The sequence below is a fragment of the Oryzias latipes genome, chromosome 24, assembly GCF_053564925.1.
Source record: "Oryzias latipes strain Hd-rR chromosome 24, Olatipes_Hd-rR_3.1".
Taxonomy (NCBI): Eukaryota; Metazoa; Chordata; class Actinopteri; order Beloniformes; family Adrianichthyidae; genus Oryzias; species Oryzias latipes.
In genome coordinates, this window is record NC_136260.1 from 20,010,702 (window position 1) to 20,037,681 (window position 26,980).

Sequence of the window (26,980 nt, forward strand, 5' to 3'; positions counted from 1 at the left end):
TTGGTGATTTTAAAGAGGACCTGTCGATCCAACAATTCCGCCTTACACACAGTTTTTAATGAGCTGCGTGACGCTGTGGAAGTTCTTGTGGCGCCTGCTGTGTGGGGCTCAGGGCAGCCAGTTCCTACCAAGAAGCACATCTAATTTGAAAAATTGTTTTCATTTTAGTTTTGCGAAATATGTCAATTTTAATACGCCCCAAAAACCACCTCCTCCAAGCGCAAAATCTTTTTATTTTCTAATAAAAGCAAGTTTTTTACAAAATTGTGATGTTTCCATTAAGTAAATTTATTATTGCAAATCCAAGTTGCGCAATTTCATAGGTAATGGAAACCGTGTAATGATAGTCATAAAATCCAGGTGTGTTGGGCGGAATAGAAAACATTCCTAATAGTGTCTCCTGGGGACCGGGGTTGAAAACACTGATTTCAATGGATAGATAGGGTTATGGATATAAATCAATGCCATGCACAGCAATCTTATCTCCATATTGGTTGACATTACTTTATTCTATTTTTGCTTCTTTTTCTATTAACAGACCAGCAGTCATCTACTTGGTCCCCACCTCGAAAATTCAATGAAGGCAGACATCTCCCTCCTTCCAGGAACATGAAGGGCTTATCGGGCAGCCGTTCACAGCACCATATTCCTTTATCCCATGGGTTGGACTATGACCCTCACGTCCATGACCTTCACGCTCACCATGGCTCGGATACACGTTACCTCTCATACCTACTCAGCCCCACAGAGAGCTGCCCCATTGATTTCCACCACCGCTACTCGCCTCGCAGCTCTGTCCATTCAGACCGGATGATGATGGCCCCCGTCACCATGCCCCCACCGGCTGTGTCGGACCACATCTCAAGCAGCACCTTCCCAAGAATGCACTATAGCTCTCAATACTATGACTCAGTCACACGCGATGACTGCGCTGCCATCACAGCCTCTGCCACCTCCCCAGCTGTTGCTGCGGCTGCAGCTGCAGCAGCTGCTTCCTCGCACCATTCAAGCACCAAGAGCAACCGCCTTCCTGCAAATCTGTTAGACCAATTTGAGAAGCAACTGCCATTACAACGTGACGGCTTCCACACGCTACAGTACCAGCGTGCCTCCACAGCTGCAGAGCAACGAAGTGAGAGTCCTGGCCGCATCAGACACCTGGTTCATTCTGTGCAAAAGCTTTTCACCAAGTCTCACTCCTTAGAGGGGTCATCCAAGATGAATGGCACAAAAGGGGATATAATTGGAGGTGGAGGGGGAACAGGAGGTTATTACCATCATAGTCACCACTCCACCAAACATGGCAGCAAGAGAAGCAAAAGTAAAGAACGGAAGCATCGGTCAGGTGGTTGGTGGAGCTCGGATGATAATTTAGATAGTGACAGCACCTACCGCCCATCTAGTGTCATGTCACGACACCATGGAGAACACGTCGATCACTGTTATCCAGATTCCATGCACAGCCATCACTTTGGAGAGATGTCACTCAAAGGTTCTAAGAGTAACAATGATGTCAAGTGTTCAGCCTGTGAGAGCATGGCCATGGCACCAGAGGGCAAATATATGAAGAGAAGCTCATGGTCCACATTAACAGTGAGCCAGGCCAAGGAAGCATATAGGAAGTCATCCCTCAACTTAGACAAACCCATAATGCACACAGACCTCAAAATTTCATCGAGAACGCCTCACTACCTTCAGGTAAGATCCTTTTTATAAAATCTTACATGTTTTAAACTTCTGTACTTTCCATAAGTTGTTACATCTTGATTTATAAAAATGTTGAGAACCTCCATTTCTCATCTCAAAGTGCCTTCTTTGACTTATTGCCATCACCACAAATTCATGTTGAAAGTACTGCTGCTATTGGGAAAAGCATCCTGAATAGTCTGAATGAGAGACAAATAAAAAACAAAATGTAATGTACAAAACTCATTATTGTAATTTTTTAACTTTTTTGACCTGCGTATTTTCCGTTAGCCTTGTTGCTCATATAATTAAATCCTGGACAGTCATTATAGCAGCTTAAGTTTCAGAATTGCAATTTTTTCACATGCCAGTATTACTTTTCAAGTCCCAAAAACTACATCCTAATTTGCACTTTTTATCACAATATTTTGAAAGCAGTTCAACCTTTCAATTCAATAAAATATTGATCCTACAGGAGTGCTATTTTTTAAGAAATTAGCTAATTTTCTATCCCCCAATCAATCTTTTATTCAACTAAACATTATCTACTAAACAATGATGACAGGAACATACTTTCCAATAAGTAAGAGTGCTTTAATCATGACTTTATTTTCAATCATTCTTTACATCAGTTGTGTCAGTGTGCATCCTTTATACATGTTAGCGGTCCACGGAAGGGGAATGAATGTGCTAATTTTCTCATGTTTGCACACTAGCCTTGAGACAATACAATACAGACCATTTTATGAACTGAACTGATGTTATTTGTATGGGTGCTCCAATTAGCTTGTGCTGATTTAGATTGGGTTAATATGTTGTGCTGAATATGATTGGAATCTTCTTTATTAATTTATTTAGGAAGCCAATAAGAAGCAGTGATGTGTCTTCTGTCTGGTGTAGTAAACTGCAAGTAAACTACATCACCGAGTAGAATAAGTCCTATTCATGGCTGCTTACATGTTATGCCTATGTGGCCAGGGGTGTAATGCCATTCAATCAGCAAACTCACACCAGACATTAATATATTTGTGCACAGTAATACATGTGGGTGCATGCACTATAATCACTTTGTTTCTCTATGTCTAGGTATTTATAGGAAGCCTATGTATTATGTTCAAGTACAATCAGGCTGTCAAGAATGCAAATAAAAACACACAGAATGTGATTAATGATGCAGCTGTTACTGTGTATTTGATCTCACTTATACTTTAGGATTTTCCAAAAAAAGGGTTTTCAGGAGTTTGAATAAAGGTGCAGTAGGTGAAAATATGGAAATATGTAAAAAAAAAATGTATGCAGACTTGGTCAAAATTGTTAGTTGCCCTTTGTTAATGTCAGAAAATACCTTTAATTGTCATTAAATTGCTCGTGAGTGGACAACTAAAGCAGTCAAGAATCTTGCTTTCTGCACATGAGCTTCAGGAGCTGTGCTGATGGCTCCTCTTCTTACAAAATGTAACAGTCATTGTATTGGGGTGAATTTAGGACAAAAGGCAAATATTATTATTATTTGAAACTTACAACACGTTTATATGCAGCAATAAAGAGGTGCCATGGCTGAACTGCAACATTGCTACACTTGTGGGCATGAAAACAAAAAAAAAGTGTGAAATTGTTCATGTCTGTCTGAAAAAAGTTCATGAAATGTTTATTGCAGGGTTTTACAGCCTTAAAACATCTATTATCCTACTTCACGGATTTCAACTATCTTGAGTTATTTCTATAACGTAATCAATGAACAAGGGTGCACTGCATAGCAGAATTTTACTGACAGCCTTGGTTTTCAGAGTAAATAGACCACATATTTAATAAATAAAACTTTATTTAACTTGATATAAAATATTTACTGATTGGATTTCACTACCAACAGGTGCCCCAGGATGACTGGGGAGGATATCCTGGTGAAAAAGATGAGGAGATTCCATGTAGGCGCATGCGGAGTAGTAGCTACGTCAAAGCTATGGGAGAGGTGGATGATGAAAGTGGGGAGTCTGACACCAGTCCAAAGATGTCTCCCGTCTCAAAAACTGTTCGCCCTGATGCCCTTGTCCTCAAATCAGCAATGCAGAGACCCCATTTAGAATCTCAGAGGTAGGTGGGCTTCACAAAGTTGCTTGTTCATGGGATGCTAAAGGTAAAAACATAAATACAAACTCAACAGGATATGTTCAAACTGTTTTTTCTTCTTTATGTTTTAAAGTAAATTATAATCGGTTACTACTTTTTGCAGATTTAAATACTCAATGTGTTGTGTAAGCATTTCACATCAATCCAATCAGAATCTGTTTAATACATTGAAAATGGAACATCGTGAAAGTTTTTCTTAGATACAAAAAAGCATACAAAAACTTGTGGCACAGTAGAGGAAACACTGCTGATATTGCAAGAAGGGGCATGAGAGGGAAAGTTCTAAACCAATCCACGCAGCTTTTGGAGAGGATCCAAAAGTTCTCATGGAAAATAATAAGGTAGCAGCAACGCACAGGTTCACCCAGCATAAAGAAGCTACAAGTGTTCCGGAAGGGAGAATCAAGAACCCAGGGAGTGACATGTATAACATAAGAATCAATAAGAAAACCAGAAATTGTATTATGAAGTAAAAAGACACGTAAATTTGTGGAGCGTTTGGATCTTTATTTGGCTGTGACTGTGCAAACAAAGGAGTTCCCTCAAAGAGTGTTAAGAGGATATTCCTCATAAAATATGAAAAATATTTTAGCCACAGAATATGTATTCCTTTATGTTAATTGGGTCTTAAAAGCAAAAATAATAATAACAATTTCTTCAAGTTGGCACCTTTTTCCCAATATAAAAACATTAACTTCTAAAACAGTTTTAAAGTTGTAAGCTGGTAATAACTTTATACATTACAGAAAAGTGAGAAACACAATAAAAAAAGATAATTTGTGGGGAAACCAGAGAGGACGTTTACAGGTTTAAGTGGTCCTTCACTTTAACACTTAAGGGACTGGCCACTAATAAATACCTATTTGCCCTATGTGCAACTGCAACCTGCCAACTAACGACTAAACACAAGTCACAAGGTGGATGATATCTGTGCGTAGCAGTCTGTCATGAATCAGAAGTAGCAATGTCAAAATCTGTGAAGTTCTATTTGCTACCTTGATCAGTGAAATTGTGCTTTGCTCTTGTTGTTCTTGTTTAGCCAGGGTTATCACCTGCAGACGAGAGATATGCGATCTCACCCAAGTGTCACACTGAATCCTGCCCCCTCCTTTCATCCTCCGCCTTTTCGATCACGCAATCAAAGCTACATGCGTGCGGTCAGCACCCTCAGCCAGGCTAGCTGCGTAAGCCAGGTGAGTCTCTGAAAGCATCACCTGGAGGGAATGCTAGTTAACATGCATCTGATTTTGTGCAGTGATTTCATAAAAGCAGTTTTAGTGGGCAATTATTATTAGTTATGCAGGTTAGACGTTGCTTCCTTCCCCCCTCCCCCTTGATGTTAGGATAACTCCCCTTGTCATGTAGCCAGCAGCGTGAAGAGCTAAATACAAATGAGTTGGAGAAGGGAGTCAAGGAGGCAGAAGTTTGGTAGAATGAGGCAACTCTACCCTACGGCTTTGTGGGATAGCTAGAACAATGCATGGAAAGGTATCAGGCAGACTAACGAGTAGCTTTTACATTTAACAAAACTGAGAAGATTGTGAACAAAGAAATGTAGTAAAAAAAAAATTTTTTTTTACCAAAATTGACTACCTTAACATAATTATAAGTATTTCTTGATGTTGTTTTTGACCAGCAATAGGTGAACGGGATGACTGCCTGTAGGGTGTTTAGCAATGAATTGAAGAGAAGCATTTACAGTTTTCTGCAGTTGTTTTGCTTACACCATTTTGCACCCTGAAGTCAGCTGGAAGTCAGACAGAATTCAGGGTATGGTACACAATTGATTGCTTTAGTTTTATAATCTATTTGTTGGTGAAAATTTCTATTACATGCTATTGAAAAAAGTATACACTGCCAAAATAAGCAGTTAACAGGCTCTTTTTCCCCTCATATTTGTACCCAAATCACCAGTGCACCAATGTAAAGACTTGGCCAGGATAAGCAACTGTTCAGTGTCTAAGTAATAAACTTCAGCCTTTTCAGGTATGTTGCTTTTTATTACCCTGCTGTGCATCTGTGCAGCTGGGTGACATATGAAAGTCTGTTTTGGACCTTGGTGGTGACTAAAGAGGTGACTTCTGCAGTGTGAAGATCTATGACTGCCAGAAGCAAAGCTGTTGGTCAAGGAAGTGGCTGTACAATCAGCCTAATCCTTTGGTGATCATTTTCATTTTTTAAACAATAATCAGAAACAATAATCAGAAATCAAAAAGGCTCAATTTTATGTCAGCTTAAATGGTTTATAGTATTTTATGTAGCATTTGCTAGACCTACAAGAGAGTAAATTCTTCTGCATGGGATTTTTTTTGGATTGGTGGTGGTGAGAGGGGCGGGATAGTAGAATGAATTACCTATAAGAAGGCACCATTCTTTTTTTTAATTCTTTTTTGTCAATGTCATCTGCATTTTCCTAATTTGATCTGACATTCAGTTTAAAGTCACATTTGATGCTGCCGTTTCCTTATGCTAACACTCCTTCATATTTGCTGTACAAAGGGGAAGAATCAAAGTGAGAAAGAGAAAGGAAGAGGAAAAATTAAGGACTGCTATTCCTGTTTTTGTCTCTCAGGTGAGTGAGACTGAGATCAATGGCCAGTTTGAGTCAGTTTGCGAGTCCGTTTTTAGTGAAGTAGAATCCCAGGCAATGGAGGCCTTGGACCTGCCTGGTTCGTTCCGCACACGAAGCCACAGTTACCTCCGTGCAATTCAGGCTGGTTATTCCCAGGATGATGACTGCTTGCCTTCAATGACATCCTCCACTGTCACTTCAACTCTCAGATCCACAACAGGTAAAACAACAACCCCCCCCCTCTCCAAAAAATAGAGGGAATAGACTACATATCCTCATACATCTTGTACATATTAACAACCCTAACATGCCTACATATGTACAGTGGGGAAGCCTTGAGATTCAGGGATACCATTTTTCAGTTTCTTATCTTTTGCAGTTGGAGTCTTTTGTGTGTTCATCCTTTGCTTCTGCATACCAGAAACAAACATTTAGATGCTTGTCTGTGACTTTGCATGGTTTGTTAATTAGCCAAGCTTTGGGGCAATTACTTTTGTTGTTGAAGTTAACCAAGGTTAGGGTGGATATTATCAAAGAAGTATAATGGCAACTCATAATTACAGAACACATAATTGCAAAAAAAATGTAGCCTCCTTATAAGGCATGCCGAAGAAGTACAAGTACTGCACTAAGCATGTTAAACTGTGGTGTTTTATGTGTGTTGCAAAAAAAGTGAATTAAGTAGGGAGAGGTGACATCTTGGTCAGGGGTAGGCAGAGACCAACTGCTGTCTGTTTCCAGAGACTTTACCTGTTCAAACCCTGCTTTGTTTTACCAGCATGTCAGCACACACCTGGTAACTGACCTTGTAATTAATTTAAATGTAAAACATACATTGGTTAATTAGTTGTGATGTAAGGTAAGTCAACAAGCTCTAGAGACTAAAACACATTTACACAAATACTGGTTGCACAAAAGAACATGCCACTATTTGTTTATCTGAAAGTCTATGTGACTTCCAACTTTTACAGTATTGATGTATTGTGTTACATGAAACAGAAATTAGCTAGTTGCAATGGTAGTCAAATTTTAAATTCAGGTTCCCACCTCTTATTTTATTCACTATTACTGTAGTACTATTACAGTACTAAACTACACTTACATGTTAATCAAAAATCTCTTTTTTGCACGTGGGTTTTGTGTGACACAGTGCAAGCAATACGATTTCAATTCACAACTTCATGCTTTGTGCAAACAGTTTTTGCATCAACTTTAAATAAAGTGTATATTCAGTGTTTGCCTGCAAGAGTAAAGCTATGAACCCTATTGAAACTATTTTCATGGAACAAATGCTTCCTTTATGTGTATATTATTACCTGATTTTTCCAACTTATTACTTTTGTAAAATTTCCTTCAACTTTATATTGAAAACACTTGCTTTTCTACTTATTTTTTGATGAAATTAAAGAATTTTATCTTTTGAATCATTTTACCTTCATTTGGGTCCTTTATTGACAACATTTATGCAGAAAAATTACTGAGGAGAAAGGAGTGCTCTCCAATCCCACCGTCTTATTGGCTGAACTATAATTCACTTTGCCATCGGCTCCAAATCTATCATCTTTGATATACAGAAATTGGGTTAAGGGGTTATCGGAAATATTTGGGTAAACTACGTTTTCTAAAGTTTTGTTTAGACTAATCAAAAAATGTTTTCAAACAAGATTAGAGTAGTTCCGAAATTAGTTATTTGATGGTAGTTTCATGCAATGTAGCATTTGACATTATACTCTCACACTGTCCTCAGGAAACAGTAAATGTAAAAGTTAAGTCCAATAAACCAATGAGGCCATCTACAAAAATTACATAAGAATGAAACTAGTCTTTAGAACTAGTTTAAAGTTAAAATGAAAGTAGTCTAGAAATCCAAACCCTGAGGTTAGTGAGCCCCTTGAGTGGGGAAGGGATCCCATGATGCTCCGTAGGGCAGACGAACAGCAAACCCCTCTCCATTTGACCAACCGCCTCTTGAAGAATAACCAGGGGGAAAGAACAGCTGGAGGCAACAGTGATGATTGTTCCAGGTACTTTAATGTTGACACGCATACATATCTATGTATATGTGTGTTTTTGCACTGCCTTCTCAGTAAGAACAATAGTTACAGTTTAAACATAGAAACTGTAGAAGCATTTCCCTATTTTATCCAAAGTAGCAAAAATGGTTTCAAACAACTCATAAAACCTCAGATGATTGAATTGACTAGTTTTCGAACATGGAATTACCAAATACTGATTAAAGTGATTAATGTGATGCGTGATTTTGTGAGTTGTTTACCGTGTCTCTCTTTTAAGTGTTCTTAGACCATATTGTAAGTTTAAATGTATGAGAAATGTATTTTAAAACCTTTGGAGAATGTTTTTATGTCGAAACCATAAAATAGCACTGAATGTCATGGTACTGCCACTGTCTCCAACCATTTGTCAAAGCAGCAAATGCTCGCTGTACATGTGTGACTTTTTTTCTTTTTTCCGTGGAAATTTGGCTTCCTTTTAAATGCCAAATGTGGCAAAGTCTACCCATTGACTTTGAGTTTGTCAGCTTTCTTTGACTGTGGGATTGCAGCCTCTTTCTGATGAAGCCCCAAGGTGGAGGGGCTAGCTCTCCCCTTGCCCGGGTTACATACTACTTCACATCGTCTTATCAACCGCTCACGACTTAATATGTTCAATAGGGTTCATATCTGGTTCTTAGCCCTGTGGGTACCCCTCCCCCAACCTTTACATCTTTCCATTGGCACGAAACGGCACAAGTTTAAAACGGCACAAGTTTAAAATCAAGATATTTAAGATGTCTTCAGGAGAAGGTTCCATAAGAATTTATTCTTTAGTAATTTTGACTTGAGAATAATTTTAGTTTAATTATAAATCATTCATATAATTTGTAGTTATGGCTATCTTGTGCTGTGCAGTGAAGAGATGAAAAGAAGCCTTGAGGAGTTTGAGAAGGCAGTGTAAAAACATGGTGGACAGCCCACAGTACATCTTGTATGTTTGTTGAAAAATCTGTGTGTTGTATAGTTCAAACAAAATCACTCTCCAGCTGTTTCTTTCACCATGATTGTCCTTCTGTTTGCACACTCATATTTTTTCCAGAGGGATATGATGTTGTGGATGCGACGTCTTTACTAAATGACGACATGATTGAGGACGATGATGGTGCTAGCTCCTCTGCCTATGTGGAGCTTGAGAGGCTGGAAAGAGAAACAGCTGCTGCACGTAGCCATCATAGTACAGGCTCCACTGTAACAGCCATTTCCGTCCCACCGGCAACCCCACCGTCCTTTAGGAGCCCGATTGCTACATCTGAACCACCAGTTCCTCAGGCCATTCAGGCCTTCAAAGAGTCTGCAAATATGGTGGCTGCCTTTAACCTGCAATGGAAGGATGAAATCTCAGCAATGCGCTATGAGCTTGCAGAGTTGCGCAGAGATGTCTGTGGGGAACTAAAAACTTTCAACAGCAACTTTTTCAACTTCACTCAGTGCTACAACATGTGGACTTTGTGCCGAGAGCCTTGTAGTGACAGCACCACACAAACAGATGACAGAGTTTCCATAGGAATTCAAGCAGGCTCAAGTTGGTCTATTCGACACCATACAGAAGACAAGTCCGTCATGTGCCAACCAGAGCCAGCATCCTTTAGCATCATCGATCTCATGGAACCACCGCGAATTGAAATAATAGAAGGAACTCCTGAGAGCACCCCAGAGGGTTCAGGCAGTCCTGCCAGCCCACTACCAATAGAAGACTTCCCATGGGACATCAACAAAAAGCAAAAGGTTCAAAAGCAACCAGACACAAGTGGTCATCGAAGTGCAAGTTTAGAACTGTGGAGTAGAAAGTACACCAGTGGGCCCATGTCTTATTTGTCTATGTCATTCTAATCATTAGCATTTTTAGACACTGTAAAATGAGAGGCCAGAGTAAAAACGTGAGTTTCATTCAGAAGAGCTGGCAATGATGTTGCTTTATGTCTGTTTAGTTTCTGAAAACAAGACTTGTCATCTCTTGAACACATAACAATATTGTTCATTTACTTTTTTTTTAACAATTGTTCTTTTTTTCTGTGGAATGAAGCAGTCATTTAGGTTTACATAAAAAATGAGACGAAAGAATGTGAGAGAGAATGTGTCTGGTTTTCAGATCCTTAAGTGCCAAATGTGTGCCATCATCCATCCAAAAGTTTTAAATATTCACCTTAAAGGGGACACAAATCCATGAAAAGTAAGCACGATTGGAAAATGTAAATCAGCCACAGTGCAGGGAGGTACATTATTTGTTACTGCACACAAATATGAATAGCTAATGTTCATTCCAGTTTCTCATTATGTAGAAACAAAAGAAGCACCTACATACACTGAAAAAATACTGTGAATAACTTTATAAACCCTAGTTTTGTAGTAAAGGTATTAAATGAATATATTATTCAAGAATATATTATTATTGATTTTTGTTATCTTACTCAAAGCATTCCTTTACCACAGCCTTCTTTGATTTTTGTAGCAAGTATGGTACTAGATTAAAAAATAAAGATTACCCACACAAATTTTATCATTAGAAAACTAACCCATCATCCAGGCTGAGGTCACAGAAGTTCTTAAAAAATACTCTTCTGGAGCAAGACCTCGTTGGTGGACAATAACCTCTCTGATTTTCCCAGGCCACTGAATGTTGCATTACTGTCTTGGCAGACATGTCTATGCAACTTTGCAGGGATATAAGGGGCACTGCCTCGGGATTAACTGAGTGGGGTGGTGATTTCCCTTATTCTAAAAATGGAAATGGAGTGTGCCCTTTAGTAACAGGGAAAGAGACTTCCCCAGTCCCCCTGATCAAATAGATGCCACAGTACTGCAGAAGGCAATCTAGTTAATGGTTGGACTGCTGGTTCAGGAGGAACAATGTGGGTTCCATTGTGGATGTTGAACTCTGGAGCAGCTCCCATGCTAGAATTAGAATCTTTGAGAGATTTTGAGAGTTTGCTTCTCCATCCCAGATGTGTTCTTGTGGTATTAAAGAAAGCATTTAACCATATCCCTCTGGATATCCCGTGGGAGATCCTCTGAGAATGTGGGATATATGGCTAGTTGTTGGGGGGCATTTGATTTGTTTTCAAACAGAGCCCTTGATTCACAAAGCTGTAATTTTGACTCGTTTCTGATGAAAATTGGACACTGGCAGGGTTGCCCTTTGTCATTAAAGTCTGATATTAGTTTTACAGATTTTTTTAAATTAATCTTTTCTTTCCGCAAGTCATAGCCTCCAGTTTACACTAGTTTGTTGTTAAGTGTGAAGCAGAGGCGATAATAATCAACACCTCCAACTGTAGGGCCAGATTTTTTTGTCAAAAAAAAAAAAAGAGGACAGCCCATTCAGGTTAAGAAGGAGTGAGTTCTCCTGCTGGGGTAGCTTAAGTATCTGGGCACTCAAGTGAGGGAAAAATAAAGCGGGTAATTGACCAACAAACTGGTGAGGCACCTGGAGTTATTTGAACTATGTATAGGTCTGTTGTGGTTAAGGTAAAGCTGATATAGAGGACAAATCTCTCGACTCACTGGCCTGTGTTTCTATTCTCACCTATGGCAATGAGCTTTGGACAGCTAGCAGGACTGTCACCTAGTCACCTTCTTAGGGAAGTTTTTTCAAATTGTCCCTAAACCCTTGTTTTAAGCCCAATCCCAATTTTACTAATAATCAACCCTCTTCCCTATCCATTGTCCCTCTGTTTCAAAGGTTAATGTGGGAGGCTAAATATATTCTAAGAAAGAGAAAGACACAACTGTCACCATCATATGGCATGCTACCATTATCTACTTCAAAATACATAAGATGACTGTGTATACAAGTTCAAAATCAACTTCCGTTACATTACTTGCAGAAATTTATTGGTATTTGTCAACTACAAAAAAAAAAAAAAAAAAATCAAAGCGATTTGTTTAATGTCCTTTATCCACCAAGCTATTTTTCTACCTTTATGTAAGTATGTCTCTTTTAGCTAAAAAGTACTTATTTGTCACATTCACACCACTAACATAATTAGTGTTTACTTTTAATAAAAACCTGCAAAGTCTCACCTTAAAGGTATTTCTCTATACATGACGGACAGTCACAATTTGAGAGGTTGCATCTATTACAACCCTTTGGCTAAGTTCAAGGAACTCCTCACATCAACATGCACAACAGAGGGATAAGGCTAGGGGACAAAAGTGGGATTGAGCCTATGCCTCCAATTAAGCGGCTGGGTAGCTCGTTTGGTAAGGTAGAAACGCATGAATCCAGGGTTCGATTCCCGGAGGGGGATAAACAATGGTACTGTTTATCATATCAATGGCGAGCAATTAACATCACCCAGTAGGGGTCCTTGGGCGAGACCCTCAAGGCCCGTACACACCGGGACGAATATTCGCCAGGCGTTATTCGCCAGCGTTTTTCGCCACCTTTTTTGTGTTCACACCCAGGCGATTTTCGCTGACGATGAGCCGAGCGAACATGCAATTTCATTCCCTGACATTAGATGGCGCTTAATGTAAACAGAAATACTCCTGTACACAAGGTGGCGCTGCGCAACTTTAGGCTTCTTAAACTCGCTTTTCACTCAGAAGAAGAGAGCAAGTATTTACGCGCTAGTCAGAATAATAAAAAGAAAACATGAATATTTCAAGCACCAGTAGCTCCAACTGGTGCTTCGTTCGGGGATATTTTAGAATGTCCGTCATTATTTCTTCGCGGCAGTGTAGACGCTACTTGACGTCTATCTTCTTCGCTGGTATGTGTGCTCAGCAAGGCAGTTTTGTGTTTGAGCGCCCCCAAGTTGTGTTTTACTGTAACTTCAGAAGCTCCAGACACGTGTGCAAAAGCGGCATTCTCATTGGTCGAATAGATTTCGACGCGACGCGTCGGAAAAAAAAAACGAACCCGAGGAGTTTTGTTTTTTTTGACGCGTGGCATTTTTTCGCGTCGGTGTGCACACTCACATTGGTGCCCTTTGTTTAGTCACGAGGCGTTAAACGTCGGTGAAAATCGCTGGCGAGATTCGTCCCGGTGTGAATGGGCCTTTAGCGCTACTGCCTCCCGAGTGCGGTTCAGCTGCAGCTCACCGCTCCCCCAGGGGATGGGTCAAATGCGGCAAAGAATTTCCCATTGTGGGATAAATAAAGTATAATAAAATAAATAAATGATTAAAAAGAAGAAAAAATCAAAACCTTTAAAAAACAATTTTAACAGTTTGCAGAGACTAAAACACAGGGGCAATTTCGGCAATTTCAGTTGTCATGAAAATGTCATTATTGGGTTTTATTTACTTTTGCTCAAAGTTATATTCATTTTCTAAATCTGTATATATTGAAAAGTATAAAATGTAACATTATGTAAATAGAGAAACCTATATTCAATACTTGTACTGTTTGCAGTTACAAAAGAATACTGTGTTCTGATACAAGTGAAAGGCATTAAACTTGCAATCATGGTTCTCAACTCGATGATACTTTGGGAGGACACTTAGTATGATGTTATTTCTTTTTTATTTATTATTTTGAGTCTTTAATTTTTCATGTGAGGTAAAAGGTTAATGTGGTGAAATAGTTTACCCAGTCATTATATTTTCCTGTTCACTGGTTACTAAAAGATTCCCAATTTTTTATGAAGGTTTTTTCAGGGCTTTGCTTTCCAGTATCTTGTGAAAGATTGTTGTAGTGTTATTCATGTGTTTTATTTTCCTTTTTGTGCACCGATGACTGTAGTTTCTCAATAGTTTTATACAGCATCTTACCATTCACGCTTTTTTATTTTAGAGAAAATGCTTTAATAGAAATCATATTGTACTTGATATAGTTTGCAAATTTTCTTTTGAGTTTCAAAGTACATTTTACCATGGTTACCATTGTTCACTCTTTTCTAAAAAGGTGGCTAGGGCAGTTTATCACAAGATAACAGTAAACACTGATCCCTATTCATAGACAATCAGAGCCGCCAAGGGCCTCTACCTCTTAGAAATATCCCCAGAGGTGCAGTATAGTACCACTGAATGTACTAACACCGCCTCACTAGTGAGTGGCTTGGTTGGGCTTCTGTCAGGCCTTGCTTGTTTGTAGCCCTTAATCATTTGCTACATTTGAAAAATACTCATTTTATCCCAGTAATAAAGTAAGAGATGTGCATTAGCTGTTGTCATTCATTTCACATCTAGTCTAACAAAACCAAAGCTTAGACTGGGGCACATGGATTGCCAACAACAAAACTTGCAAAGTTTGACAGCATTTTTTTTATAAAATAATCGTCAAAAAATAAAAACTGGAAAAAAAAATTAAAAGCCTCTTTTTATCAGAACGTGGGATAAAATGTGGAACTTTTTTAGATTTTGGCCAAAAAACTTAAATGACTTACTAAAATTTAGAGACAGGAAGTGTCGTTTTGTCATTGCATGCATAACAAGAAGGTCTGGTTTAGTTCGGGAAGTTTTGGTACAAAGAATAATATGATGACAAAAGCTCAATGGCTGTCCACCTCCACTGGTTGCAATATATTTTTTAAACCTGTATATTATGACAAAAAACAGATTTCTGACAAATTTAGCTTGAGGTTAACAATAGGTTCTTTTCCTACAAAAAACCAAGGAAGGCAGATGACTGTGAAATATTAAGCCATTATTATATAGAGTTAAAAATAGAGACTGAGCATTGGTCACATGACTCTGTGACTCTATGGAGAATAACCATCACTATTAAAATGGAACTCTCCTGTTTTCATTGTATTTGGGCTTGTTGACAATAATCTGTTTGATAGACATTCTCATAACTTTAACTTTTCTGCTGAGTCCTGGCTCCCAACTGCCTAACTTGGCTCTTTTGAGGTTAATTTCTTGCAGTTGATTTGTGAAATTCTAAGAAGATCTAGTGGAGGGTATAGTTTAAAACCTACACCGTTTAAAAAATGAAAATATTCCTCATGACACAAATATATTTGTTGACAAATGCTCATGTTTTGGCTGTTGTTTTGAAACCTAACTCTGCACAATCAGAGGGGGGCTCTTTCTCTATTTTTACCCTATTTTTATTCATTAATAAAATGTGCATTTTCTCATTGTTTGTTGGATGGTAACCAATTCAAAGGTGCTGTGAACTGACCAGTCACAATGTCTCCCATAAGTATTCATTCATTCTATGCAAGTCTTTGTTCCTTCATGACTATCATTGAAATAAGTGTAACTCTCATCTTTCATGCAATTTTTCAAAGATTGGAACAAGATGATTTTCATAATTCTTTTCTCCAGATGTATATTTTTATGTTTAGAAACAACAAAAAGCATAAAATATAGTATACACTTTAGATAAATATCAGAAATGACATTTGTCAATGCTTTACAAAATGTATGGTGGACTTGCAAAGCACTTGCTTAATTGATCATAAAAAGGGTGAATATCTCAAAACAATTTTAAATTTCTATGCTTGTTTTTAAAATGTAAATTGCTATAGCATTTAATCAAACAGTGCAGTACACATATAAGTGGCTCTTAAGGTTTGTAACGTAACATCTAAACAATCTACAAGACTACTGGAAGAAGTTAAACCAGGTAAATCAGTGAAAAATGTTTATTTGAATGCACAAGGAAACATTTAGACACACACACTGTATCAGCACAAACCAGTTGTCTAGTAAAGCTGTAAAAAGGAATGTTATGGCTACAGGACATTGGGAATTTTAATTGAAATAATGACAACTTGCTGTGTATACCAAACTTTTAACTAAATTAATTATTATGCCATTTGTGTGAAAGTTTACATTTCTGATATTATTTACCAAAAAAGAAACTATGATCCCTAACAAATCAGCAAAACCACCAAGGCAAAAAATGGCCAGAAATATTGTCCAGACCTCTCAAAAGAACTGTACAGAAACAAATGGTGAAAAATCTTTACAATATGAATCAATATAGAATGAAATAAATGGAACCAATAGTTATATCAGACTAAATTAAAGTTTGACAAAAATCCTAAAATATTGAAGTAAAAAAGTCAGACTTTAAGATAACCTTTTCAGGAAAATACATTTTAGGATTATAAAACATCTATAGAAAAAACTTTCGATACATTTATACTTGTATAAAAATACAGTTTATTGTAGTCTTATATTAGCATATCATAATTTAGCCCAAAGAAGTTGCAATGTAGCAAAATTAAATTCTTTATATATAGTAGTAATACTATACAAAATTATATATATTTAAGAGGAACACACTTTGCAAACTGTGAAAAAAGAATAGACAAAAGGTATTTAAAGGTATTCAACAAAGGAACCATATTTTGTGCATTAATGCGCCATATTTTGTATTGTTTTTTTTTTTTGTTTTGTTTGTTTGTTTTCACATATTTGATGCAACATTGTACCAACTCTGTGAAGTCCAGTTTTTGGGACAAATTTTTTTTTTTGGATGGAAAAGGATGTCCTCTAAACCTGTAACACTGCTTGAATATAAACCTTTTTTCTACCCCAGTAATGTCCCTGTTCTTTTAATGCTTAAAAAAAAGGTTTATTCATGTTGCAGTTTTAACCCTTGTGCTATCTTAGATGACCCCACCCTTACATTGACGTGTTCTCCCTACCATGACAAAGGTGGATAAAAGTGGAAAGATTTCATGTAATCCATGGACACCAGTGAAGATCACAAATCATTGAAGAAAAAAGGTTCAGAGTACTGTCTAGTGGGTCTAGATGACCCAACTCCCAATGTCAAAGTGCCTAGGATAGCACAAGGGTTAAAAAGATCTGGGACTGCTCTGCTACAGTCAGGGTCATAAATATTTGGACAGAGAGACATTCTTTCTAATTTAGTTTCTAAATATTACCACAGTGAATTTGAAATAAAACAACTCAGATGCCATTGAAGTGCAGACTTTCAGCTTTTTTTCCAATGCTTGAACAAAAAGATTGCAAAAACTAAAGCATTTTTTAAACACAATCCCTTAATTTCATGGACTCGTAAGTAATTGGACCATTTTACTTCCATCCTATTGCATGGGCAGGTGTGGGCATGTGCCTTATTATGTCATTATGAGTGAAGCAGATAAAAGGCCTGGAGTTGATTAGAGGACTTGTGCTTGCATTTTGAAGATTTTGCTGTGATCAGACAACATGCGGTCAAAGGAGCTCTCCATGCAGGTGAAAGGAGCCATCATTGAGCTGAGAAAACAGAAAAAATAACATGCCAGAAATGGCTACAGTATTAGGAGTGGCAAAATCAACAGTGTGGTACATCCTGAGAAAGAAAGAAAGCACTGGTGAACTCAGCAACGCAAAAAGACCTGGACGTCCACGGAAGACAACAGTGGTGGATGATTGATCGCAGAATCATTCCCCTGGTGAAGAGGAACCATTCACAACAGCCAACCAAGTGAACAACACTCTCCAGGAGGTAGGCGTATCAATATCCAAGTCTACCATAAAAAGAAGACTGCATGAAAGTAGATACAGAGGGTACACTGCAAGATGCAAGCCACTCATAAGCCTCAAGAATAGGATGATGGTCTGGGCATGCATGGCTGCTAGTGGCACTGGGACACTAGTGTTTATTGATGACTTGACACAGGACAGAAGCAGCACAATGAATTCTGAGGTGTTCAGAGACATACTGTCTGCACAGATGCAGGTGAATGCAGCCAAACTGATTGGGCGGCGTTTCATGATACAGATGGACAACAACCCAAAACATACAGCCAAAGCAACTCAGGAGTTTATTAAAGCAAAGAAGTGGAATATTCTTGAATGGCCAAGTCAGTCACCTGATCTTAACCCAATTGAGCAGCATTTGACTTGTTGAAGACTAAACTTCTGACCGAAAGGCCCACAAACAAACAGCAACTGAAAGAAGGAGAAAACCCAGCATCTGGTGATGTCCATGAGTTCAAGACTTCAGGCTGTCATTGCCAACAAAGGGTTTTCAAACAAATATTAGTAATAACCATTTTGTTTACATTTATCTCATTTGTCTAATTACTTGCGAGCCCATGAAATGAAGGGATTGTATTTAAAAAATGCTTTAGTTTTTCACATTTTTATGCAATCTTTTTGTTCAACCCATGGAATAAAAGCTGGAAGTCTGCACTTCAATGGCATCCGAGTTGTTTTATTTCAAATTCAATGTGGTAATGTACAGAAACTAAATTAGAAAGAATGTGTCTCTGTCCAAATATTTATGGTCCTGACTGTTAATGCTAAAAAAAATAAAAAAAAGAATTTAAAACTCTTTCTAAAAACTAATTTGGTGATGTGTAGTTTCCTTTGGCTTTAATGTATTTTCCCAAAATCCTTCAAATGATGCACTAAAATGCCTTGGCAGTCATATATGTGAAAATGGGGGTCATAGCTTTACAATGCATTTAAACATGAGAGAAAATAGGTTTGTCTCTTATGCATCTACACAAGTTTCAACAGAGCATGAGCCACAAATTGTATTTGTCTTCTATTCCTTCAGTATGCCTTTCTTTCTTCTTTAATGTCACCCTTTCATTTTTCTTGGTTTGTTTTCTTTTTTCCCCTCCCCCCCCTTATTTTAGGGACCCGTAGCTTAGCTGGGGGGCGTAGAGAGTACGGTAGGTCTGGTAGAGAACTGCTTTATTACCTTCTTTTCTGTTTGTTGTTCTAGCGTTTCATTTGTTTTGTCCTATCCATCCACATTTTACTTTGTAAAAAAATAAGCTTTTTGATTAGATCCTGTGGTGTGATTATTTATTTTATTTTCATTTTTTCTTCCATTACATGTCTATAACATTTGTTTTTTCTCTATTCGGCACTTTTATGTTTTTCCTAACTGTCCTTCTTTGATCCAAGCACACAACGAAAAAAAATTGACATGACTTTTTTGTCAAGATTTTGTAGGACTGAACCGCTTTTCTGATGTATTTAAAGGGTATTTTGTATCTGAGCAAAAATAACTCTAAAATCTTAGATTTTTTATTACAACTTCAAGCAAGAAAACCAACTTAGACAGAAAACAATCCAATATTATGAAGCATCCTCCAGTATTGACACTTATCAATCTCTTCAGCAAAGTGTTACCAGACACAGTTTGTATGACTTTACACTAGTTGGAGACAAAAATATTGCGAGAAAATGTAAATTTTTCACCAGAAATCCTACTTAGCCATTTTTTCACAACTATTTGTGTTTCATGACATTTCTGTACTTGGAATGTCAAATTCTCATTTTTCCCCAACCAGTTACAATTTAGTAAGACCACAAACAACTTTAAAATGTTTTTATATTCCCAAAATAAATTAAGAATGAATTGCTCTGCCAGGGTCAACTCTGTGCCTGTGATAGGATTTATCTGGCTCTTTTTGATCATGTTTGAAACCCCATGTGAGCAAGGCCCAGCCTCTCAAAATTAAGAAAATATCACAAATGCTTTGAGACAATTTGAAAACTTTCTTCTGTTGATATGAGAAAATATTGGTAGTTGTAACAAGGACACTTGAAGTTTGTGATCCTTTGGGCGGATTTGAAGCCTGTGTTTTGATATTGTGGTCATTGCCATCTTCACCAGCTAAGATCTAAGTAAAGCCTTTTTTAAATCTGCAGGTGGGAAAGATAAAATTAAGAAGTGAAAGAGAACCTGACATTTTGTATGTAGGGCAACCTTAGTCTAAACTTTGGTAAAAAAAAATAATAAAAAAATCACAAGTTGTGGTATTTTCTCACAATTTTGTCTTTCCAACCAGTTGCAAGTCATCAAAGCTAAATAAAATACAACACAGAGAAAGAACAGCTTTCATATGTTAATCCATACACATTTATTAAGCCAATTTACCAAGAAACTATTGATTTTGTTTGTTTTTTATTATCATTTATACCATGGTCCGGATTCTGACTGGCTGCTGGGTGTGGATCAAAAAATTATAATCCACAGGGATAATGCCTGCCTTAAAAAAAAGGTTCTGGTCACACATCTGAAATGTTCTGTATCACTGGGCTGGCTTCGTTAAAACAAGCTTTAGCTTCATCATCTGAACAAAAACAAGTGGTAAGAGGTGAACTTTCTCCGTGAACTGATTCTTTATTTAACCTATCGTTACGATCAGCATACATATCGCTTGCCTTTGCCGCTGCAGTCGCGGTCGATGCTGGCTCAGGCGGCTAAATGGTCATGTTACAGTGGCAGCACCCCGCACCACGTAGAAAACAGTCTGCTTTTTGTGAAAAAGTTATCTAAACTGAACAAATAAGAATAAAGTACTAAAAACTGGTTGAATATTTATTATTTTTTTTTTTTTTTTTTTTTTATACACTGTATTTTATCCCACGAAGGGAAATTCTTTCACCGCATTTGACCCATCCCCTTGGAGAGCGGTGAGCTGCAGCCGAAACCGCGCTCCGGAGGCAGTAGCGTTAAGGGTCTTGCCTAAGGACCCTCACTGGGTGATGTTAACTGCTCGCCATTGATATGGTAATTGCCCCCAGTACCATTGCTCATTCCCCTCCGGGAATCGAACCCTGGTTTCCTGCATGGTAGCTTCCCACCAACCGAGCTACCCAGCCGCTTTTTCTTTTGTAAGTGACCATGGTATAAGCGGGATAATGGCTTTCGAAGTGTGCAATATCAGATATTAATGCTTCGCATCAGACAGTTCAGGCTTCCATGGCATGTGTTTATTTCTGATAGTGCACACTTCATCTGTTGTTATCCCTTACTTATTTGATTAAGTTCTTATTTTCTACCAGAACTAGTTGTTTTCCTTGAACTTTTTCAAGAACTACATTTACCAAACTTTATCTAACCTCTGATTATTTGAATCACTTTTTATTTCTTACATATTTTTGATCAAATTTATTTAAAAGTTAGTGTTGTGATGTAAAAAGAGATACACTTACTTAGAATACCTTAATTGCCCTTTTTTCATTACAATGTCAAACACAAGAAAATGATCTTATTTAAAAAGAAGTGGAATTATCCAAAATTTTTGTGATCATACATAAAAAAAGTTAACTCACCTCGCATCCATGGGGGCATCACCACTGTATGTATATATGTATGTGGCTGAGAACATGGTTGTTCTTTTAAGCAGAGGAAATACTTCACAAAACAATCTTCTCAATTCAGTGTACCCATTTATTAGCCCAATTTGAAACCCAATATGCTGCCATAGGGCCAACTTGTCCTATTCGTCATATTAGTCTTATTCATTCGTTACATCACTCATTCATTCATTCATTCATTCATTCATTATGTCGTGCATTCATTCATTAATCTATGCACTTTTTCAACGGGGATTGTTGGTAGAGGTGAAAGAATCTTTTGGCCTTCTGAACCTCTACTTCTACCTCTAGTTCCTGTTTTGTAGTGCAGAAACTTTATTGTTCAAAAGTCAATTTATTTGATCAGAGACAGAAATTAATCTGAACACATACGGAAGAAGCGGGTTATATGAGAGTAAATAGACTCTATAATATACTCTCCTCAAGTTAGAATTTTAGGTATGGGTTAGTTTTTCAATGAATTTGTCATTTCTGTGTTAAAATAAGGTAACTGCACAACTTTGTGAGAAAATATAAATCGTTTGAATGTTAAAACTTATTTGAATATGGTGCACGCAAAAAAAATCTCAAGAACTTTAATTCTTTGCTTATTATATTGGAAAATAAACTATATTTTTTAAGCAAGGCAGAGAACTAATCTTTAGAGTAAATTCATTTGAAAATACTATTTCGCCTATAGGCAAGACAATCATAAGCTTGTTGGTTATATTTTGGTTTAAAATAAGAAGGAAAACATGTTTTTGGCCTCCCAGAGTCCATGTTCATTTTGTTACATTTCCAGCCCCCATGCTCATGTATGCTGCTCATCACTCATTGGTCATCATTTAGCCACAACCAACCCAGACCTGAGTAACCTGGACAGCATCTTACAAGCCTCTCCGCTAACGTCAGTCCACTACCTTGTTCAAGAATCAGTCTGGCACAAATGGAGATACTGGATGGAATGAAGCAACTACCAGACTGTTTTCAGCACTCACTTAAATAAGTCGAACGCACAATGGAGCAAAAGATTTAAGGGTCTTGCGGACAAAAAAGGTTCAAGTAAAGGTCTGTTACATGTTTTCTGTAATAGAATTACTATGAAATGAAATGTTTTTCAAACTTTACATGAAGTGCTGCCATTATCCTATTTTTGCTGTGCGCGCAAATGATTCATTTAAATTCTCAAAAATAAATGAAAACATATTCAGCGTGACGAAAAAAAGTAACTGTTTTGAGCGTAGCAGTGTAACTGCACTTCATATAAAGTGAATCTCATGGATCCAGAGGTAAAAACGTGAAAATGAAAACAAACTTTCTTGCATTTTGTTTCAGAACTGTGTTCAGAAGTTCAATTTTTGTATTTACTTGTTTCCACACTTACTCTTCATTTGTTATAGAAATAAATTTAAACAAGAAATATTGCTTAAAAAAGACAAACATTTCTTGGCAGGAAAGCATTTCTAAAGAAACGACCAATATAGTAAATAAAAGATAGAAAATAATAGCTATCTTTTAAAATATATATCAGTATTTTAACAGCTAAATTAGTTTTATAAATTCATAGCTTTTTATCATTACATTATGAGCCCTGTTTGAATAATCTGTAGGGCATGATCTGCATGTTTTGATGGTTTTTAGTAGCTGCCAAATGCGTCTGAAACTATTCATTCAGTTTATAGTTTCCCATCTCCTTTATGAGATGATTAAACAAAGAGATTGGTATATATTTCCTATAACAGCAGACATTCCAAATCATATTATACCAAGATTTAACTTAAATATGCTCATAAATTCTAAGCGATGTTGACACAGAACAGATGAATACTGGTCTAAAACCCAATATTACCATATAATTGTTATTAATGTAATTTACTTTGACGGGCGCAATTATTCTAAGGCCAGATATGGTAATACAAGGTTGACTATGAAGTTTTTTTCAGGTTATTAATGTATTAAGAAATTCAGCAGACAAATATGCAGTGCCATGACCCAGGTCATGTACCTGAAACAAGACAGGGCAGGAATTACACATTTAATGTAAGTATATTTAAAACGACATGTTATGCTTCACTTCCTTTTTGATTATGTATAAATATATACTGTCTTAACTCATTAACCAAAGTATGCGACAGTATTAATGCAGTGCAGATGGGCAAAGTTCCATTATATATACAGCTTCTCTAAACAGATTTTCTATTAAAGCTTTGATCTTTTTTTTCTCAAAAAGCAATTGAGTTTATTGGCAAATTTCTAGAACAAAATATTTTTAATCACCAATTGCCATAATCTTTACTGTGCCTTTGTTTCTTAAATATAAAAGGAATGTTTGTGAACTCTATTGGCAGCTGTACCAATTAAAGAAAAAGTCCACATGTAGGTCATCTTAGATTTATGGGTCAAAAATCAATTCAATAATCCTTAATAGGAATGTTGCCCATGAGCACTGTCAGCAAAGTTCTGAGTTATGCCAATGCCACAAGGGGCAAAAAAGAAACAGACACAATATTTCTAATCTGATAATACTAAGAATGTAGGTTTTGTTTTTAACTGTTAGGAGCTTAAAACAACTATTAAAAACATATATATTTATCAGAGAGTTTTCTTTCAGTCTTTTTTGGATCTTGTTTATAGAAAAAATTAAATATAAATAAAGATTCATGACAAACCAAACATAATTTCTAAGTGAGTCAATGAAATGCAAGAACTAAAATCAATATTTTAGTTTTTATACTAAAAAATAAGAAGGAATTTTTTTCACTTCCCTTTTCCCTACAACATAAATGCTCTAATTGACAACACTTGTTCCTTGCAGGGATTCAGTTTCGTCTCCCGACTGCATGCAGCGTGGACCGTGCTCAGCCACCTCCAGGTACCAAGTTCACATCCACTAACCCCTCCATTACTGCCTTTATGCTTGTAAATTTTTCCAGTCAAATAAAAAATCTTTGGACATTGCAAAGGAGCATTATTGAGTTTGTTTTGGAAAAAATGTTGAAATCAAAAGGCTAAATTGTCAAAATATTTTACGAGTAGATAAATAGGAGACGTAAAAAAAAAGGATGAGAAATAATACCCAATAGGTTTTTTCAGTGTCATGTGAAAATGCTGGATGCCTCCAGGAGATTCTCAAGTACTCAAAAATAAATGTTATTGATTTATTCTACACATCCAGAGGAGGAACATTTTTATAAAGAGGAATTGTTTTAAATGTGTCCATACTTTTTTGGATTAAAATATGTGTTTTTTTATGTAGAAGATTGTAAAAATGATTTAACTTCAATTTGAACCCCAGAATATTTTTCATTATTTGCATTTCTACTTTTAGCTTGGATGGGCATACAGTAGAAAATATGTTCCTTTAAGATTTTCGACTTATGATTTCCTCGATTTTTCTTTTACATCAGTTCTCTTACAATTAAAGTGTTTCTATGATGAACATTACAGATTATTTTTCAAAGTGGGACAACTTGAGGAATCAATTACTGCTTGCATCACTGTGCAAACATTTAAGTTTCCTCAGACATTAATAACTGTGATTGGTCCCATTTGTAGTGTTGTGTTTCCTGTTGCATATCATTTTTTTTATTGTTCCCTTTGCAGATCAGAATATCCACTTTTAAAACAGACAAGGAGTTTTGAGAAATGGAGATTAAACATTGTAAAAGAATGAAGAATTTTCAATGACTAAAAATGAAAATGTTTTCAATCTTACCAATATCTTTTAGCAAAATATTAATGAAATAAGTTAATTGGCAAATAAACTTAGAAGCGTACAAATGAATGTTAATACATAAGCAGTTAATGAATCAGTAGTCTCGAAACATTTTAATATATTTTTATTTTGGAAGTAAGTCAAACAACTCCGCTGAGTGGTAATAGAAACTGCTGAGTTTAAACTCTATGAGTCATAGAGTTGATCCTTGTGTTTTACTGGACACCCATTGTGTCTTACAGAACTATTGGTATTTATATCTTTGAGGAAGTCAAGTCTGCAACAGGTTAAATATTCCCATTGTATTGTGTTGTTACTGTAGAAACGTTGTCGGTATGTGGAGCAGAGGAATTACTAATTACCAAACCTCTCCCACAGCAGAGGTAAAAACAAACCTGAAGAGGTCAGCTGAACAATAAAAATAAAAGCTGTCTGCTCAGTCTAAAAATGTTGATTTTAATTATGGATGCATCTTAATGTACCGTATATCCTTCAGTAGTAGCCCCTGCGTTTATTCCAAAAATTTGGCAGCCTGTCGTTTGCAAGAGACATGCATTGGAGACCAGTGTTTTTTCCATCACAGACAGAATGGTGATGTTTATTTTGCTGTAATATTCGCTCACAAAATGGAGACACCACCACCAGATGAACATTTCAGGATTTATTGAAATAAGAATATTGTATTATGTTATGATTAACACTGGCTGCTTCCTTTTCTTTGAAGCATTTTCAATCGCCATATCAAAAATCCAGAAGGCTCTCATTTTCCTGGAGACACGCCCACCTTTGCTCAAGTATTCATGTTAAAACCAGCTCTTCTAATTTATCACTCGCTTTCTTTTCACCTTCACCAGGGAATTGTTTCCTTTTAGCTCCTTTATCTGTAGCCGTCCTCTCAATATCACCAATCTGCGTCATTCTTGAATTCATTTAGGATGCATCCCAAAATGTTGTGCAGATTCTTCACCAGAATGACCTGTGGCGTATGCCACCGCACAAGGTTTAAATCGAATGAGTGTTTATTAGCCATGGCTAAATTGGCTCACACAACAAAACACCCGGCATCTGCACGACTGTGTGTGTGTGGGGGGAGGTGTCTTGGTGGTGGTGGTGTTGTAAGGGAGCCCGGCCAATATTAGAGGCTAAAGTAACGAGCACATGTTGAACCCGGCGTTTGTTGGAGACTGGCATCAATTAGAGACTGGCCTCAATTGGAAGATATAAGGTATACATTTCTTGACTTGATATTTTTGTTTAACCCTTTAAAACCGGAGATGTCGCCGGCGATGCCTAAATAACACACTCTCTGTTTTACCGTAACTCTTCGACTATTTACATGATCAACGTGAATCAACGTAGAGTGTTGCGTAACAGCGCCAAGCCACTTTTCTCTGTAACTGAATGAGTTGATTTACCTGGATTGTCTAAGCCAGGGGTCGGCAACCCATGGCTCCGGAGCCACATGTGGCTCGTTCATCCATCTGTTGTGGCTCCCTGTGACTTTGGAAAATAATGAGTATTTTATAATAATTAAATTTTATTTTAGTTTTTTCAATTTTCATGGCATTTCAAAGGCGCTGCTAGCTCCGCACGAAGCACGAGCCACGTAAAAAAACAGCTTCGTAATGAGCTCGTATTTATCGGGCGAGACCTGCAGAGCTGATAGCAGGGAGAGACACGCGGGGCGGCTTCAATAAACACTCCGATCTTCTGCCGGGAACTTGACGTACCGCGGGGCAGAGACTGATGACAGACTGAGAGTTTGCGCCAGCGTTGCCAGATAGAGTCACTGGTTTCCAGCCGAAAAGTCATCTGAAAACCGCCAGACCCAGCCAAAAACCGCCCAACACAGCTTTTGATGATGTTTTTTTTC

At 37.2% G+C, this 26,980-nt stretch overlaps 2 protein-coding genes across 11 annotated transcripts in view; one reads left to right on the top strand and one right to left on the bottom strand.

The window, feature by feature from the left end:
• The window catches only part of LOC101173110 (uncharacterized), a 92,963-nt gene that overhangs the window by 52,755 nt on the left and 13,228 nt on the right, over positions 1-26,980 (bottom strand). The gene's annotated exons all lie outside the window — the stretch shown is intronic.
• Positions 1-26,980, top strand: part of dlgap2b (discs, large (Drosophila) homolog-associated protein 2b) — a 79,042-nt gene that overhangs the window by 40,536 nt on the left and 11,526 nt on the right. For 4 of the 10 annotated variants that reach the window (XM_078942894.1, XM_078942898.1, XM_078942895.1 and 1 more), the window contains 6 exons: positions 539-1,698; positions 3,557-3,777; positions 4,853-5,006; positions 6,386-6,605; positions 18,935-18,970; positions 24,208-24,264. In XM_078942894.1, coding sequence (XP_078799020.1) covers positions 539-1,698; positions 3,557-3,777; positions 4,853-5,006; positions 6,386-6,605; positions 18,935-18,970; positions 24,208-24,264 — 1,848 coding nt within the window. Of the gene's footprint in view, positions 1-538; positions 1,699-3,556; positions 3,778-4,852; positions 5,007-6,312; positions 6,606-9,478; positions 12,152-18,934; positions 18,971-24,207; positions 24,265-26,980 lie in introns of those variants that run through there. The other 6 variants (XM_078942902.1, XM_023952819.2, XM_078942900.1 and 3 more) reach the window with 3 other exon arrangements.